The sequence below is a fragment of the Triplophysa rosa genome, linkage group LG21 (genome assembly GCF_024868665.1).
Source record: "Triplophysa rosa linkage group LG21, Trosa_1v2, whole genome shotgun sequence".
NCBI classification, from domain to species: domain Eukaryota; kingdom Metazoa; phylum Chordata; class Actinopteri; order Cypriniformes; family Nemacheilidae; genus Triplophysa; species Triplophysa rosa.
In genome coordinates, this window is record NC_079910.1 from 5,929,353 (window position 1) to 5,947,951 (window position 18,599).

Here is an 18,599-nt window from a genome sequence, read left to right on the forward strand (position 1 = left end):
TGTGTGCGAGTGCAAAATTGAACAGGGGTCATATGGAGTCCTGTATACCTCATCGACATATCTGCAAATATACTTATCCTGTCTTTAAGTTGAACGTGTAGGAGAGACCGTCACCAGCAAATGCTTGGGACCATTGCAGGGTCTTCATCATCCAGATCGTGACTCGCTTGCATAAACACCTTAACGCTCTGCTTCAAGCCTGAATCGTACTGCGGTGTTACCAAGACAGTGGTCTAGATTTAGAAACGCAAGGCATTTTAAGTAGCATTATTCCTACCTCTGTATTACAGCTTGATGCATCAAAATCTCCACCTGTTGTGTTTGCAAAACGGAAAAAAATATATGTATATGGAACAAATATATAACTTATAACCAACAATCGGTGATACAAGACAACAGTTTGAGTGTTTGACTGTGTCTATCTGTGTGTGTACATGGTATTTATAAGTGTAACACAACAGAGTACCACTGGAATGTGAAGCCAGACTGTGTTATTTTTTTCTTTAATTTTTCCCCATATTTCAAATGATGTCATAAGTGTCTTGCCGCTATCGCTCTTGAAATTTATCTGTTTTTATTTTTAAACAAAACAGGGAAAAATATCAGCCTATACTAACTGGCATTTGCATTTGTACTAATTTTCCCCCTTTTTCTTTTCTGTTTATTTCACTTCTAAATGTTCACTGTGAGCGCTCTGAACTCAAGTTTACAGCTCTTCATGGTATGTACGTGTATCTGGTTGAGTTCAGTAGAGTGCGTGGGTGGTTGTATGACTTTGGTACTGAAGCAAGAACTCAATTTTCTACTGGTGTTGGGGGTTCGAAAGGGGGTCGGTTGCTTTGAGTTATGCACATTCATTCTGTACTTAAACAGGGGTATGTAGAGTTCCCTAGCCTTACGCCCTTCCAAAACACTATGCCGGTCTCCGGCTAATCCGTGTTCGATATCAGCCTCCCTGCCATTTTTGTATTTCTGTACGTATCCATTTTGAACCGGTTCGGGAGATTCTGCCCGAATATGTCAGGGTCTAGACCCGAGAAAGGAGAACCCTCACCCTTTCAACCCCACAAAAGACCTCAAGCCATTCATTTCCTTATGTGACAATGCAATCCAGACAGCACTTTGCCTTGTTAATTCATAGTATGAGCTTGTGAATGGTTACTTGTTACTTACCGATGTGAAATTCTGTACGTGTATTTAAGTAAGAAAGAACATAATCATTTTTAATTTCACCCTATTAAAAATGTATTGGTCTCTCTGACTTTAAAGACAAAAAAATCCCATGTTTTTTGTTAGTCAGGTTTATGAACCGCTGCAGCCAGTAGGTCTCGTCATTCAGTATCGTGGCTTAGAATTGGTAATGTTTAAATAAAATGCTATTGCTACATACAAAGTTGTTGTCTTTGTTTCCTTACTTTAAGAGCAAGTAACATTCTGCAACAACATATTCTACTAAATGACAATAAAGATCACGAAGTAAATATCAAATGAATTATCTATGATTGCCAGTCTGTTGTTCAATAGATTATAAACGGGTAAAATGTGACCATGTGTCAAAGCTTCAGTTGCATAAATTCTAGAAATATGTTCATGGGCAAAAATGCAACTTTTTACATTTTAACACCAGAGGATAAGACGTGTTTTCTTAAATTGTCCTATAAAACAAAAATGTCTCCTTTACAGTTTCATTTTCATGCACAGTTTAAAGTACAAATATGAAAATATTTGCAGAAATTCAAGAAGAAAAGGTTAAGAAGCTTAGCATGCAGATAAACATTATCTTGACAGGTTAAAAACAAGTTGACCATAGTTTATATATTAGGGTCCCGTCATCCATTCAATGCGCTTTCTTCAGAGTATCCACATCTGCAGAGGGTCAGTTTGGGATGGGGGTATGTACACAATACTGCAGTGTTCAGAAGAAACTCTCACATTGGCGAGATATCCTTAGAATGCTATTCCATTTGGTCAGTTTTAAAATCCTCAGCCGTCTCCCAGACTAACTGCAATGTGGTCCTCAAATAAGGCAATGCAAAGCATGATGGCGCCCCCTATCAGCAGGCCCAGGCTCTGCAGGAGGAAGCGCTTCAGAGGGCTCAGAGATCCAGCATGTCCATGAAGCATTTCAGGCATCTAAGGAAACGGTGTTAAATTGTATTTAATGCCAGTGTCATATAAAACAAGTCTTAAACTTTAAGAATGGAGCTCATCAGCTTTTAACATAAAAAACCACAAGTAAATTTCTGTAAGGTACCACAGTGCTAAAAGTATCATAAATGTAACGCATAACTTCATTGCTTTAACTGTCATTTTCTGCTAAAGGACTTAAAATATTTATGTGCCATTATAGAAATGTGGAACAGCACACAGTTTTGGGATGACGTATCATAAATCCTGGCTGAAATATTCCTTTACATTCAAAAGCCATGTAAAAGCGAATGTTTGCTGTAGTTTGGCATGCAGGATCATTTATTATTACCATGTCAGCAAGAGCAACATAAAGGAAGACCCCAGCCGTGATGGTGAAAATCCATGGATGTGCTGCCCACTGGTTCCCCAGCGCCGTTCCTATTAACACACCAACAAAGCCCAGCAGGGCAGAGACGACACTAAACACAGCCAGTCTGCGTACAGGCCAGCCGGCAGCCAGCAACACTGCCAAATCACCTGAAGAGTAAAAATAAAGGTACGTAGATCATTTGTGATTCAATATGTCGAAGGGTACAGCTTTTAAGGCTCCGGTTTACACATTAAGGGGCAGTTTCCTGGACAGGAATGATCTTAAACCAGGACTAGGCCTTAATAAAATTGGGATATTTAAGTCCTTTTTAAAAACATACTTTACAAAAAAACCATCACTGTGTGCATCTCAAGACAAAGCAATCATACTGTTATATTTTAAGTGTATGGGTTTTTTTTTTCGATCAAAACACCTCTAACATTTAAATGAGACTAGGATTAAGCCCTGTCTGGAATTAAGATGGTGTGCAATATATGAAATATAAACATATAAAACTCTGTGGTTGTGGAAGCTTTGAGAGATGATTTGTACCTAGCTCATGAGGTAGCTCATGGCAAAAAACAGCGATTGTGGTGCTGAGTCCACCCGTCAGGCTCTGAGAAAATGCAACGCCTATAAAACAAAAGAAAATACATAATGCATTTTAAGATCTGTCTCACCATACCCCATTTTTTTTCTAAATGAAATATGTAGTACGTAATATTTAATTTTAATATTCTTAAAGTATACGTAGAACCCAGATTTGACTTTCTGTATGGGTGGTCATGTGACCAAAACATGGGTGCCGCCATAAGGGCGACAACACATCTTTGTGCATTATGAAACAGCTTTTACTAATCTACTGATATCGAAACAACTTTGCACTTTCAATAAATTGTAGTTTGTTAAATAAACCACCTTACCAATAGCTAGTCCGTCAGTAAGGTTATGTATTCCATCTCCCACGACCACCATCCATGCTATGCTTCTTAGACCCATCTGCCCTGACCCAGGCTGCCCATGAGAATGCCCGTGCCCAGTCTCTGTACTCTCATTCTGATTGGGTGATGTGGTACCTAGGAAAGAGTCCACATTTAGAAGCTGAATAATCACTCATGCTTTTTTTCTGGTTTGCTATTTTCAGTGCAGTCACCTTGCAGTGCATCCAGTTCTCTTCCAGATTCTGCATCAGGCTTCCTTTTCTGTTAAAAAAATACATACAATTATTGAAATTGGAGTAGAATTATCTTTTTTTCAGAAATGGACCAATAATATCGATGAAACTGGTCTCTTGAACTACAGAGTTTTGTCCGGTCAGTCCAGTTCTTAAAATGAGAATGCTTCTCTCCCAATAGATGATGGTTGTGATGTAACTAAAGCCTCGTGGCTATTTAAAAATGGGGACGGGCCCACATTCCTTATGTCAATATATGCTTATGTTCGTGTGCTTTTTCCTTCAAACTAAATAAAGCTCACCTTGAAATGTTGCTTTACTTTCAGAAGACTCTCAAACACAAAGAGAAGATAAAGTCCCCCAAGCACACTCAGACCCTTCAAAACAGCATCCTGGTGTTCATTGTGTTGACTAAAGATGGCCTGAAATCACAAATAACAAACTTCTATAATAGAAACACATGTAGATAGCAGATGTAAACAGTCTTTTGTCTACCGTAAATTATAACAATAACTACTTACACCACCTTTGATATTTAGAACGTATCTATTTTTTTAAATCTCAAAACTTAATTGTATTTTACATCCTATTCTTCGGCAATAATATTTTTTTGTTGTTGTTTTAATACATAAATGCAATATATATGTGCAAATATACAAGTATATACAGAATTAATTAAAAGCTAAATGTCACTTACATGGGGCAGAAGGTGCAGAAGGGCATCTCCACAGAGCGTGCCCACTGCCATGCCAGCCATCGGGCAGAGGAACATCTGCAGGCTGAAGGGAGGAAGCAGAGGTGCCAGTCCCAAGGTCAACAAGGAGGGCAGACTGATCACGAGGAGTGCCAGGGAAGCCCAACCTAGAGCTGAGATACAATGACCTTCTTAAACCCCAGCAACCTAAATAAACAGACTCTGATGCAAACAGTTTATACAGACCTCTGAGGAAACCCTCACTAGCTCTATTGGCTTGTCCGTTCTCCTCTGTGTGTCGCAAACACACCCCGCTGTCAATCTGATAGAGGAGAGCAGGGCAGAGGAAGGTGAAGTGAGCAGGCGTGATATGGGCTGATTGACCCAACCCGAAGTTCCACAGGAGCTGCGTGACGTTCAGACACTGTGACAGAAAACAAAACATGGAGATAAGATTTACACTTATGTATTTGGCAAATACTTCTATCCAAAGTGACTTAAAGGTCCAGTGTATGAAATTTAGCGGCATCTAGCGGTGAGGCTGCAAATTGCAACCAACGGCTCACTCTATCCCTCCCTTTGTGGCTGACACAGAACTAAGATGTTGTCACGTTTTTGCTTCTTTGCTGAAGGAGATAAAGTCTTTACGAAACGCGCTTTGTAGAGCAGTTTGTCCGTTTAGGGCTACTGTAGAAACAACATGGTGAAGTCCATGCAAGGGGACCCGCGGTGTATGTAGATAGAATTAGCTCATTCTAATGTAATAAAAACATAACAAAATCTTGCTCCTTGTTTATAAATCTTTAAATGGTTTGGCCCCTACTTATCTTTGTGAGCGACTGACTGAATATCGTCCTATTAGATCCCTTCGATCTTCCAATCAGGATCTATTAGTTGTCCCAAAGTCGAGGCTTAAGTGTAGGGGCGATCGTGCTTTTTGTGTTGCTGCCCCCAGACTCTGGAACGCCTTACCACCATCATTAAGACAAGCTTGTTCTCTGAATGTGTTTAAATCCAGGCTAAAGACATATTTATTTTCTCAAGCGTATGATTGATGTGTTATTCTGTTTGTTTGTTTTTATTCTATTTTTCTTGTCTGTGTCCTTTACTGGAAAGCACATTGGTCAACGTTAGTTGAAATTAATTGTGCTATTTAAATAAATTGTCATTGTCATAACGCTTAATCGTGTAAGGTCTTTATACACCACTGAAGACATAGTAATGTGTATTATTTTGCATTTCTGGGACTTTTGCTCCTCGCTTTTTATTAATTTATTAAGCCTATTTAATGCCTTTTTAATTTGCTACCCTAACTATGCATGAACTTGCGTTTGTTTGACCCTATCAGAACAGTTCTGTGACACATTTTAGATCACAACTATTGCTATATATTTATATATTAGGTGTTTACAATGTTTCTGTATTTCCTCTCACTTGATGATTTCTTTCTAAATCATTCTGTAAACCTCAAACAGGACCAGGAATTGAGACCTCAAGATAGCAACCAACCTTTGGTCCTGTGATAGTGAAGAGGACATTTGTAGACTTTGTCCATTTCAACAGGAGGTTTATGAGGAGTTTACTCACATTGCCATGAAGGTGTTTCTCTGTCGGGTGGTCTGACTGCAGCGAGATACTTTCTTCAAGTCCGTATTTCAGGCCGGGATGTAAAAAATAGTCCGACTTTGAGGGTCCCAGCTCTGCAGAAGATCCACCGTCGGCTGATTTAACTTGAGCTTTCGGACTGAATAAAACTATAGGGTATTTACAACTGTTTACAACAACCAGGCCATCACAACAATAGATATGCAGCTGTGGCTTTGAAAAACAATATTTACATCCAAAGTCAAATATTCAAAGAGGAAACTGTATAGGCGCTGACCACAGTTATATTACATGTAAAATAAGACAGAACAGAAGTGCCCCAGACTTGTGTGTATTCACATCATCTACCTTGCTCTGAGTGGGGGTGAATTTGTGGACTGCTGAGGTTGATGGTGGTCTTCATGTGAGTGGGAATGGGACGAAGCTTGTGAGGAATGCGCCACTCCACCATGTTTGATCTCCAGAACGCTGACCTCCCCAAGACCCAAACTGCCCAGTAACTTCTGCAGGCCCTCGTAGGTCAAAGTCCCATTGTCACCATACTGAAGAAACAGCCGTTGCAAGTAGTAGCCCTTGAGTATAGAAAGAAAAAAATGTAATACAATTTTCACCACAAACATGATGTTCAAGGTTAACATGTGTCAATGTTTTTATGGTGGTGCATTATAATCATAAACGTCTGTCACGTTAACCCCAACAAATACATTTCAACATAGGTGCTGTAACTACGTAACCCTATCCTAATTTATTTTGAGTGATTGCATCAGTTACTTTTGCACTCATTGTCTTTTCCCCTTGATCCTTTTTTGAATATCAAGGAATGTGGTAGATCTGCATTTTCGGTCATGCAGGAAAAGAGTAAATAAAGCAATAAGTAAATCAAGTACCTGTTCTTCGAGAGCTTCCTCCAGATGTTCCTGTGTAGATTTGGCTTGTGCACTTATGTTAAGCATCCTGGGCTTGTCGTTCTGGGCATTATTGGCATGAGTTCCCAGTGTGATGACGGTTACAATTATCACAGAACTGATACAGTGGTAGAGCGCAAGTCTGAAGCTCATTTTAATCCTTGAGAGAAATGAGTATAAATAATAAATTATTGTTCTAGAATAATTTATCGTCGTTGTCCATCCCAAACCTCGGATGTCCAAATTCGATGTTTTTCAGAAAATGGGGAAAAACTGTACTTTTTAAATGATTAAAGACAGTGTTGTCAAAGTTGACAAGCACTTTTTAATACTTTTTCTTAGATAGATATTTGCAAAACCCGGTGACAAACATAAACGGTGACTAATAATAATGATTTATGGCAAAAAATGAAAATCACAAAATATGTATAATATGTTGAATAATAATCAACATAGAGCTTACGAATTCAATGGGTGAATATATCACAATTACAGTTCATAAAAGGAATAATGCAAACTTGTGGGTAAAAATGGCAAAATATTTTTAAAATCTGTTTCTCCTAGACAGTAATGAGACTGAAATGAGACCATTTGCAAACTACTGCTCAGAAAAACACCAAAGGAGTAACTTTAGTTAAGTTTTTTAACAGATCTCAACAATATCTTATAAAAAAGTTACCAGAATTTAATTTATTTAGATTTTACATTTTACGCTCTCGCTAGTCACTAGATTTTTTCTGTAAATTTTAAGAGAAACGTATTAAACATTAGCATTTATATAAGGACAACGAATCCTTGCAAAAAGCTAAACGTTTTTGTAAAATGAATACAAATTTGATCAGATCTTTTACCAGACTCTCTGACCAGCCATGATTCCCTGCAGTCTCTAAAGTCATCACATGGTCTGCGCAATCCGCACGCTTGTGTCTAGTGTGAACTCGTGAGATACATCACAACGTTTTAGTGAAGCTAGGGTTAATGTTTCATCAACACACCGCTTTGTATGAGCTTATCACATGACGTGAAGACGTTGATCAACATAGTTTGCCTAATCACCGCGTGATGTAAACTCTACAGTCTTGAAGTGAGAACGCGTGAAGTATTTAGAAGGTTGCTCTGGGTCCTTTTCTTGACGAGGCATTTCAAGACATGGCCTGTGTTTACATTTACAGGCAATTGTTATCTATAAATCTATCTGTCTGCCTTATCTTATACTCACATATTTCTTTCTCTTGAGAAGTAACGTAAGGAATAAATGTGGTAAATGTACCACTCCACACGCGCGCGCGCACTCTGTTCTGCAGACGCAAAAGCAGATAGAGGCAGACTTCATCCGGCTCAGCAAGGGAAACCACACAGATATTTTATATTCTCAAAATCCAGGGATCACATCAGAGCTTGGACTACTGCTATCTGCGGGAACAGGTATTGCAGTATTGCTGGCGGATATCTCGCGTTTCAAACGATTTAATTAACATCGACTGGTTAAATAGTAGGATAGCAGTACATACTGAAGGATGGGGAGCGCGTGAAACAAGTCGTCACTCACGGCGTTATTTAAGCAGTACAGTATCCAGATGTCATTTAGAGGGATTTTAATCGATCGCTAAAATATGGAATATGACATTAAAAGATCCGCGGTTAATGTTTAGCTGATGCAGCTGCTCATTTGGCGTAACGTTAACGTCACGTCAGCTAAATTAGCCAGATTTATTGCTAGTTAGCCTTGCTAACTGTTAGCTCCTTAGCATCCACGCAGACTCTTTAAATTCTCTCTGTCTGCTGTTTAACAGAATAAAGGACATTCTAGGTCATTTTCAGCACGTGCATTATCGAAACAAAGTGAGAACGCCACAGGAAAAGTCTGCCTGTGGTATCTTTATATGATGTTTTGGTAAATCTACGTTATCGTGATGGCTAATGCTAATCGTCTCATCCACTTCCACAATCATATCGGCAAACGAGTGTTTCAGGTTGGCAGATGTGTATTTTATTTTTCTTGCTTGCGTTTCGTGTTCTGAACGGACTGATGACACTATAATTTGTTTACAGGTGTGCTGTCCTGTCCTGTTTATCTAATTACATCATGTATGTTGTTGACTGTAGATGACCTAGCGTTAGTGTACCGTTAGCCTGTCCATCTGACTCCTGCATGACAAAATCATAAGTGATCCCACCTGAGCAAGAGAAACAGTTGGGTTTTTGCATAATGCTTTATTTAATAGCATGGTTTAAATGTCCACAGTCAATTTAACATTAACTCCCCTCTTCATCATTGGTTTCTGTTTGCACATATAGGAGGCCTGTTGTGCTTCCAGACATTATGTGTTATATAGAAAACACACATTTGGCAAAACAGTATACCCACCATTTTGCAATAACACTACAGCCGATAAAATAATACGATACTTGCTTTGGCCTAAAATGTATTTATTTGCCATCTCAGGATCTTGCACTTCTGTGTAAGGTTTTGTCAGTCCTGTCATCTATTCAAGTGATCTAAATATATAAGGCAAATTTCCTAAGTTCATGCTCATTGGATGAGACAAATCATTTTTGGTCCCCCTCTCATCCATGTTGCTACCCTCCAAAATGATGCTATTGGTGATACCTAAGCTTCAGAGCTTTATCAAATGAAAAACTAAGGATTTTTTTAAGGTTCACCGTTGCCGTAATGGGGGTTGAGGGGAGAACATTCTGTACCACTGTCGCTCTCCCCCATGCAATGTCTGCTTTGAGAAGCTAAAATTAGGTCACCACCAGCCTACTGGGACACAACACCACCCCTCCCAGCAGTGTTATGTCTTGGAAAAGATGCTGTGGGTACACAGCGCAGGCTCCTGCGTTTGCATTTGTGCTAGTATTTGGCACTTTTTGGAGGAATTGATCTGCATGCTAACCAAAGCGTTTGTCTTCTCGTGCTTTATGTCTTGTCTTAAGGATCTGAGTGGATATTTAGTGCTGCTAGATTAAAGTGCTCTTAGCGATGTTGCATAAAACATGTCCATTCTCTGCTGATGTAATCTTTGTTCTTATTGAATGGGCTGACGAAAAGTGGTTGATAATTGAAAGCGTTTGGGGTGGGGTATGTGCTAACCTTCTTTTTTCAAGAGGCAAGTGTCGTTGCTTCACATTGCGTATAAACAACATCCCTTAATGACAAGTTCTTCCATGTCTTGACTTTTTAGAACACATCTTGTTTCACATTATTTCATGTTTTATGACTCTCACGTTTCTGCCCACTGATAGACATGTAAACATGTGTATGTAAATATATGTATAAACGTTTTAGCAAATATCTACTGATTTTACTGTTGCGTTATAATTGTTAAGCCACCCATGCTGTGCACGTGTGTTCATGTGATTATGATTGTTTATTTTCATGTGTCATCTGTTTCATAAATGAGCATCTTAATTGGATTGTGATTCATTCGGGCGATTATGGTTTTGCTTGCTGTAAAAGAGAACGTGGGAGGAAATAGGATCTCAATAGAATAAATGATCATTTCCAAAGCTATACAAAGCCTCTTAAATTACAGATAAACTAACTGACCATAAACATGCCAAAGATTCATCTGATGCTTCCAGGAAAGTCGTTAACAGAAAACATTTCAATCAGCTTTTGAACTCTATAAAATTTCTTCTAAATGAACAGTGCTGTATTGATTAAATCATAATGAATGCATCTTTTCTGTTTCTTAGGAGGGGATGGTCTATCCCGCGTCATAACATCGCCCCGTTCACCTGACACATGAGGAAGACTCGCTGTACAGGAATTATGAGGGCTGTGCTTTAGTCAGGTATGCAAGTTTCGGATCAATTGCCTTCTGTTTATTTTTTTTCTTGTGAAGTAAATGTCAATATTTTTTAATTTTGGTCAACAAAAGTATTTTTCTAAAACATGGGTTTAAATATTCTTCTAAAACTGCGTTGTTAATATCTAGCAGCATGTTTTTTGGCCTCATTATTTTTGTACATAAAAAAATGCCATGACGCTTGTTTTTGGCACCACCGTTACTGTTAACCCTTTAGTAAGATTTTTGTCAGTAACAACATTGATGCAAATACACCATTAGTGCATTGTCTAATCACCAATCATGAATAATTTAATGGAAGATAATGTGTTTTCGTACAGTTTTTCATCTGTACTTTGCCCTCAGTTCTCAATGGCAAAAATGTAATACATAGGTGTCAGTAGGGTTGGCCTTATACCAATACCAGTGTGCTGCATACTAGTTTTTGCTAGTTACTACAAAACTACTTCGCTTTGTGCATCACTTTCCTTTACCTATAAAGGTAAATGTTAAAGGGATAGTTCACCCAAAAATCTAAATTCTGTCATAATTTAGTCAGCCTTGTGTCATTTTAAACCTGTATGACTTACTTTTTTCTAAAGAACACAAAAGAAGATCTTTGGAAAATGTTGGTAACTGAACAATGGCGAGTCCCTTCTATTTTATGGCCACAAATTCAATAGATACCGCTGTTGTTCGATTACCAACATTTTTCAAAATTTCTTCTTTCGTCAAACAGGTTTGAAGTGACAAGAGACTAAGTAAATGACAGAATTTTTATGTTTGGTTGAACTATCCCTTTAACGGTCCAGTGAGTCATTTTTTTGGAGGATCTATTGACAGAAATGCAATATAATATACATAACCATGTCTTCAGAGGTGTATAAAGAGCTTACGCTATGAAGCGTTATGTTTTTATTACCTTAGTATGAGCTATTTCTATCTACATACACAGTGGGTCCCCTTGCATATAATAAGCCATGTTCTGTCAGCCGTCGTAGTGTTTAGAGCGGGAGGGGTGGAGTGAGCTGTTATTTGCAATTCTCAGCCTTGCCGCTAGATTTCACTGACTGGACCTTTAAATAAATAGCTATGCCGCTATCGTTGTTTATGTTACTATCTCGCATATCGTTTTGACCCAAAATTGAATTTCATTCATAACCCAATAAGGGTTGTGGAGACATTTTTGTCCTCGGAATATTAATAGTAGTGCTCTGAAAATTCTAATGCAATCCCTGGGTCTCACAAAATGATCTCAGATTATGCTGCGCTTTCAAGTGCTCATCACACTACAGAGTGGAACCATATTTCTTTCTCAGAGCATCTGTAAAGTCATACCAGCACACACACAAGAACACACATGCATTGCGTCTGACCCTTGAGATAGCTGTGTAGACCTGGTGCCTCCACAAAGAACGAAAAGGTCACCTTTTTACAGCAGACACGATCACGTTACATCTGTACTGTACCAGGACATTAAGTGCCTCCATGTTCAGCTCAAAATGCTCAGTTTACCTTTCTCCTGTTTATTGTGCTATGGGCTTTGGGCTGCTCAGGCCGTAAATTAACTGAGCCAGTGTTAAAGGTGATGGATAATGCAAGAGAAATGTGTGTTCATCAATTCAGATTTTGATCATATTTACATAATTGACGTGCAGAACTTGTTTCTTTAATACAACTGCATAAGTTAAAATGTTTGTTGACTGTTTTCCTAAATCTTTTACTGTTCCTGTGCTGTGATGTCGGTCCCGTAACAGACACCAAAGGGTTCTGGTAATGTGCCATGGGGTACGACGTCACCAGGTTCCAAGGAGAGGTGGACGAGGATCTGTTATGTCCCATCTGTAGCGGGGTGTTGGAGGAGCCAGTGCAGGTCAATATTTATTTTCATTCGCGAGAACACCTTGAGAAAGTGACAGAGGCTCAACCTTGAGCCTGCAGAAGATTTTGTTCTTATTCGATATCAAATCTCTGGGGTAATGTTGTGAATGAGGAAATGTTAAAGCCAGTCTCTCTAAAAATGTGTCATTCATTCCTTGAGCCAGAAGTTGACCCTGCGAACTAAATAAAACTTTGGGCAACACACAGACGGATATAAATATTGTGTATCGGGGTGAAAATAAAATTCCTGTAGGGGCAATCAAGTTATTAATGACTCGTAGTTTTCTTTACGCACTAGACTGGGGTAAAACTAAGTATTTTTTTCATTGATAACCTGTAAAAGTTCACATTGAAAGTCAGCCAGTCGATGCGTAGCTGCAGAGTTTTAAGTTACATGCTAATCGATGCGCGTGTTCTCTCAGGCCCCGCACTGTGAGCATGCCTTCTGCAACGCCTGCATCACACAGTGGTTTGCCCAGCAGCAGATTTGTCCCGTGGACCGCACCGTAGTGACTCTCGCCCACCTGCGACCCGTTCCCCGCATCATGCGTAACATGCTTTCCAAACTGCAGATCTCCTGCGACAACGCTGGCTTCGGCTGCACCGCGACTCTGCGCCTCGACCAGCTGCAGTCGCACCTCAAAGACTGCGAGCACAACCCTAAGCGACCTGTCACGTGCGAGGAAGGCTGCGGGTGAGTGTCCGGGGATGGGTGACATGTCTGGTAACGCACTTGATGGGCTTGGAGGACATTTTTACCTTTGGGGCATTTCCATTAGAGGACTTGAATGCATCGATATCTTTAAAGCAATGAGAAATATATATCATTTTGTACTTATTTTGGACAGATTGTTTGTTTATAAAGTACCTCTTAGAAACGGAGTTAACAAAATGTGTTTCTGTAGCTCATTTGGTAGAGCATTGCATTTTGAATGCAAAATAATTTTGGATAAAAGCACCTGCCAAATGGATAAATCTGAATGTCTTCAAGGTTTGTTTATTGAATTGACCTGTCTGATGTTTTTTTTCAGGCTAGAAATGCCCAAAGATGAGATGCCCAACCACAAATGTATCAAGCACCTGCGCAGCGTGGTGCAACAGCAGCAGACCAAGATTGCAGACCTGGAGAAGACTGCTGCTGAGCACAAGCACCAACTCGCAGAGCAGGTAAGACCTGCGCGTTTCATTCTTTAGTGCAAGGCTGTTGTAATGCGTCAGGGGAAAGATGTTGCGATGACATCATGTTAAATGAATAGTAACATGACACACCTGTGATCTGCATGTTCCAGAAACGTGACATCCAGCTCCTGAAAGCTTACATGCGAGCCATACGCAGCGCTAACCCTAACCTGCAGAACCTGGAGGAGAGCATAGAGTACAATGAAATCTTGGAGTAAGTCAACATGAAAGTCATATTGATTGTTTATTATGAACTTTATCAGTTTTGTTGCGTTTACATTGTTTAAAATCAACTCCTATTTTACAGTTTTTGTCGTTGTGTTTAATTTGTTTGTTTGTTTTTCATTTCACCTCACAGAAGTAAACCGGGTTGTGAATCCAGTTTCTTGTTGCTTAAATAAAAAGCCCTATCGCAGTTGTTTTTAGACTAGATAACAGATATGAAGACATGCTGATTTCATCATCTTTGTTTACTGTGTAAATAAAAAACCAATGAATAAGCAATAATGTCCTTAATTATCAGTCACATGACAACCGACCTAACCACACTTGATTGGCCAACAGGTGGGTGAACTCCCTGCAGCCCGCTCGTGTGACCCGCTGGGGTGGAATGATCTCGACACCCGACACCGTGCTCCAGGCCGTCATTAGACGTTCACTCATAGATAGCGGATGCCCGTTGTCGATCGTCAGTGACCTTATCGAAAATGCCCACGAACGCAACTGGCCCCAGGGCTTGGCCACGCTGGAGACGCGGCAGATGAATCGTCGATATTACGAAAACTACGTGGCCAAACGCATTCCGGGTAAGCAGGCTGTGGTGGTCATGGCCTGCGAGAACCAGCACATGGGTGAAGATATGATTCTGGAGCCGGGCTTGGTTATGATCTTCGCTCACGGCGTCGAAGAAATCTTATAGTCTTGTACGTAAAAGTTGCAAAGTGTCAAAGGGGTTTCAAACCGAATCGGAAATTCAAACTCATCCCAGTGAAATTCAATATCAAGACTTCTATGGCAGTTGATACCTCACGTTTTAAGGAAGAACGCTGACTAACAGATGACATTAAAAAACAGTCTCCTTTAAAAGATCTCAAGAGAACCTCCAGCATTCCCATTCTCTTTGCCTTAAAAGGACATTTTCAAAAAGTGGACCCTAATCAAACACCCCAACTTATCAGGGACGATGGAACACTTAAGTTTTAGCATTCGCATTGACAAAACGATTTAAAGTGATGTCTTATCTAATATCTAATTTCCCCTTTAACGTTTATTTCCCTGTCAGTGAATCGAGTGTATACATGTCACGCATAGCTTTCAACAATGTGATCAGTTAAGATTCTTGTAAATACAGATGATAAAGAAATATAGACAAATATACTATCTGTTCTTGTTAAAATAGAGTAGTGGACATTTTTGATGTCTTCATCTCAGTTTACTATTTAGAGTAGAGCGTTAGCAACCATGGATCTCTCAATGTTGCTATTTTTTTAAGAGCGCTATGATTAAAGTATGGTAGATGAAAACTGTGTCTTAACTGTGTGGAGTCTAGTATCGTGAAGATGTTTATTCTTCGTGAGAGGATACAGTGAAGGATCTGGAGATGCAAATCGATAGATTTTTAATACCGCATTTTATGTGCAACCAGAAACTCGTAAACTTGATTTTTGATTTAATTTATCTCTGCAGTCATTTTGTATCTAATCAGTTTTTTGTGAATATGACACCACCGTCCATCCCCATCTCTGAAGATCTTTTTTTGTTTTGTTTTTCATTTCTGCTGAAGAAACCATGAATGCTTAAGAATATCAAGTATGAACTTCTCAAAAACCTCCAATGACCAACCTACAGCTCGATCTGTAGATGTGCAATTTTATCCGGACCTGTCTACTGTGGTTTTACTTCTGAACTGTTTTTTATCCATCATTTACCACAGACGCTTTGTATTTCTCGGAAGGAATAAACAGAGATGGGATGGTCGTATATTTGTTTACATTGTGCAATCTGGATAAGTGGTTTGAGAATTTATTTTGCGTATTTTTACGTCCAAGTACCTTTGTTGTACATAGTTGATTTCAAAATTGGATCGGTTTAATTAGTGTTGTACGACAGTTGTCTCTGCAACCAAAGTGTTTTCTTGTGTTTTGTGCACATTGTGCTTGCTTTTTCTGTTGCTAGAACATACTGAATATGTAAGTTCATCGATTTTAAAAAAGAGAAATGTATCTTCGCAGCTGTTCTGTCATCTGCTCAAGTGTTACATTAAGACCTGAATGCTAAGTGCGTTGTTTACAGATGCTTTTTGCAAAAGAGAGCAGAAAACTTTTAAGGACCCGGAATGTTTTCACTCTGCAATATTCATTCAGGGCTGTGTGAATTACAAGTCGAAATGTCTGTGAACTTTTTTGCCTTATCACACTTCATACACTGCATGATCGATGTATAGTCTGTCACAAAAACTCCCTTAAGTTGGAGATGACATGACCGACATGTTTCACTTTGAAAGGTTAGCAAGGACACACGTATGCCTGACTTCAAACTTCTGCTTGCGGGAAGTAAAGGTTTGCGTCGCTTCACAAAGCATGCACTGAATCTAAATGTAAATCTACGTGTGCGTTTGATGGCGTGAAGGTTTGCATTGAGTGTTTGTTTGAATGAGATGTCATCTCTCATTGGACACTTGAGACTCCAGACCCTCAGGATTTATCATCTCACATCAGGGATGAGACGCTCAAAGAGTTAATGTTTCCTGCTCTGGCACTGTCGTGAATGTGGCTTTTTTCTGTTCCTTTTTGTTATTATTCTTGCTTTTGTGTTGTGGTTTACTGACAGAATATGAATAAATATCATTATTGATTTTGCAATACGAGACCATCCTCTCTGTGTCACTGTTACATGCTAACAGGAAATTCTTGTTAGTTGTATAGTTGATGTCAGAGTTTGGTTTGCTTTAAAAGTCACTGATGAAATACTCTGTGTGTAGTACAAATATGGTTTGTCAGTATTGGGATTAAAGGAACATTTGCCATATTACATGATGTTGATTTTCCACGTTTACATCAAAGTATTACAACCATACCGTGGTAAAGGTCTCAAATAACAATACCACAGTACTAAATTATTACCACATGCCATAGTATTTACATATTACTCAAAGAATAAGAATAGTATTACAACGAAACTTGTCAAAAACATACCATTAATAGTACATTTTAGTAAGTGGTCACCTATTCTGGTGGTTTCTCTTTATTCTGTTGTCAACACACATTAACACCCACTCATGGGACAATAACGTGCCTGTTGTTGGTATTTTCTTTGACCAGCTCATAGCCACTGATGCAGCAGGTCATTTTAATCCAGCCCATTATTGTACCAGTGCAGAATGGAATGTCACAACTCCCATGACTCATTACCAGCATCAGCGCTAACCAGAAACCACACAAACTCTATCTACGGTATTTCTCCCTGTAATCAACTTATTTTGGGCCATAATGGAATGACAGCGTCTTTGCAACACTGTGATTCAGATTTCATTCTGATGAAAATCTACTAGGTGCTCGCAAAAAGCTGACCCGTCCAACACTTTTGTTTCATGTCTACCTAATAAAGGAAATGGTCTGTAATCCCCAGAAAAAGAAAGGATTTGATTGGAGCTTTATAATCCAGCATCTTAATTGTATGACAACTGTGAAAGCAATGAAACAACATACCTACCGCTGTCTACTAAATACTTGTTGTTGGTATGTGTTTCTCACCCAAGTCTCAGACTTTCTTAAACTGGAGGTAGACTGGGAGTCGCAGGCAAGTGAAGTGCATTTCTCACTTAAATTTTACTCATGTTTCAGGCTGGAGATTGAAAATACAGTGTGGGAGTCAAAGCTGAGTAAAGGGCGCCTGTGTATATTTTACTTATGTCTCAGGTTGGAGGTACAATTTGGGAGTTACCACTGAGTAAAGTGCAGTTATGTATTTCTCACTAAAATCTCATTCATGTCTCAGGCTGGATATACAGTATGGGTGTTCACAGCTGTGTAATGCGCTGTCATGTGTTTCTCTCTCATGTCTAACCCATGTCTCAGGCTGGAGATACAATATGGGAGTCACCACTTAGTAAAGCTGTGTATTTCTCACTCTTATCTCATTCATGTCTCAGGCTAAATATTGTAATGTAAATGCAGTTGTGTATTTTCCAGTCATATCTTATTTATCTCTTGGGCTAAAATTACAGCGTGGGAGTCACCACTGAGTAAAGTGCAGTTATGTATTCTCACCTAAATCTCATTCATGTCTCAGGCTGGATATACAGTATAAGTGTCACAGTTGAATAATGCGCTGTCATGTATTTCTCTCTCATATCTCACCCATGTAAATGCAGTTGTGTATTTTTCAGTCATATCTCATTTATGTCTCGGGCTGAAACTACAGTGTGGGAGTAATCACTGAGCAAAGTCCAGTCAAGTATTTTTCACTCAAATCTCCTTCATGTCTCAGGCTGGATATACAGTATGGGTGTCACAGCTGTATAATGCACTGTCATCTTTTTCTCTCTCATATCTCACTCGTGTCTCAGGCTGGAGATACAATGTGGGAGTCGCCTTTCTCTCTCATATCTAATGTCTCAGGCTAAAGATGGTAGACTAAATGCAGCTGTGTATTTTAGTCCTATCTCGTTTATGTCTCGGGCTGAAAGTACAGTGTGGGAGTCACAGCTTAGTGAAGTGCAGCTTTGTATTTCTCACTCATGTCTCAGGATGAACATATACGGGAGTCGCAGCTGAGTAACGTGCAGCTATGTATTTCTAACCCAAATACAGTGTGGTAGTCACAGTTGGGTAAAGTGCAGCTTTTAGTTCAGACACATGAGTGCGGG

General features: G+C 39.3%; 2 protein-coding genes across 4 annotated transcripts; one reads left to right on the top strand and one right to left on the bottom strand.

Moving 5' to 3' along the window:
* Positions 1-214: 214 nt before the first annotated feature.
* On the bottom strand, positions 215-8,200 carry slc39a5 (solute carrier family 39 member 5). 2 transcript variants are annotated; one of them, XM_057363485.1, is made up of 12 exons: positions 8,098-8,200; positions 6,861-7,038; positions 6,322-6,545; positions 5,956-6,112; positions 4,615-4,792; positions 4,372-4,541; positions 3,977-4,096; positions 3,654-3,702; positions 3,424-3,576; positions 3,053-3,133; positions 2,480-2,667; positions 215-2,133 (listed from the first exon to the last, which is right to left on the bottom strand). In XM_057363485.1, coding segments are annotated over exons 1-12 (1,650 nt in total). In that variant the 5' UTR covers positions 8,100-8,200; the 3' UTR covers positions 215-1,983. The 2 variants fall into 2 exon arrangements, with proteins under 2 accessions (XP_057219468.1, XP_057219467.1); XM_057363484.1 differs by lacking the exon at positions 8,098-8,200 and adding an exon at positions 7,730-7,830.
* On the top strand, positions 8,175-16,598 carry rnf41 (ring finger protein 41). Of its 2 annotated transcripts, none has more exons than XM_057363501.1 (7): positions 8,175-8,303; positions 10,581-10,678; positions 12,430-12,545; positions 12,976-13,247; positions 13,585-13,720; positions 13,843-13,946; positions 14,297-16,598. In XM_057363501.1, exons 3-7 carry the CDS (start codon positions 12,456-12,458, stop codon positions 14,649-14,651), a joined length of 957 nt encoding a protein of 318 aa, XP_057219484.1. In that variant the 5' UTR covers positions 8,175-8,303; positions 10,581-10,678; positions 12,430-12,455; the 3' UTR covers positions 14,652-16,598. The 2 variants fall into 2 exon arrangements, with proteins under 2 accessions (XP_057219484.1, XP_057219485.1); XM_057363502.1 differs by lacking the exon at positions 8,175-8,303 and adding an exon at positions 8,325-8,851.
* Positions 16,599-18,599: the final 2,001 nt, after the last annotated feature.

Coding starts and splice junctions, on each gene's coding strand:
- slc39a5 (XM_057363484.1), bottom strand. CDS start 7,749: ATGGCTGGTCAGAGAGTCTG. Junction 4,097..4,371: donor TTCTGCACCTTCTGCCCCAT/GTAAGTGACATT, acceptor TTGTGATTTCAG/GCCATCTTTAGTCAACACAA. Junction 2,134..2,479: donor ATGTTGCTCTTGCTGACATG/GTAATAATAAAT, acceptor CCGTTTCCTTAG/ATGCCTGAAATGCTTCATGG.
- rnf41 (XM_057363501.1), top strand. CDS start 12,456: ATGGGGTACGACGTCACCAGGTTCCAAGGAGAGGTGGACGAGGATCTG. Junction 13,721..13,842: donor AGCACCAACTCGCAGAGCAG/GTAAGACCTGCG, acceptor TGCATGTTCCAG/AAACGTGACATCCAGCTCCT. Junction 13,947..14,296: donor GAGTACAATGAAATCTTGGA/GTAAGTCAACAT, acceptor ATTGGCCAACAG/GTGGGTGAACTCCCTGCAGC.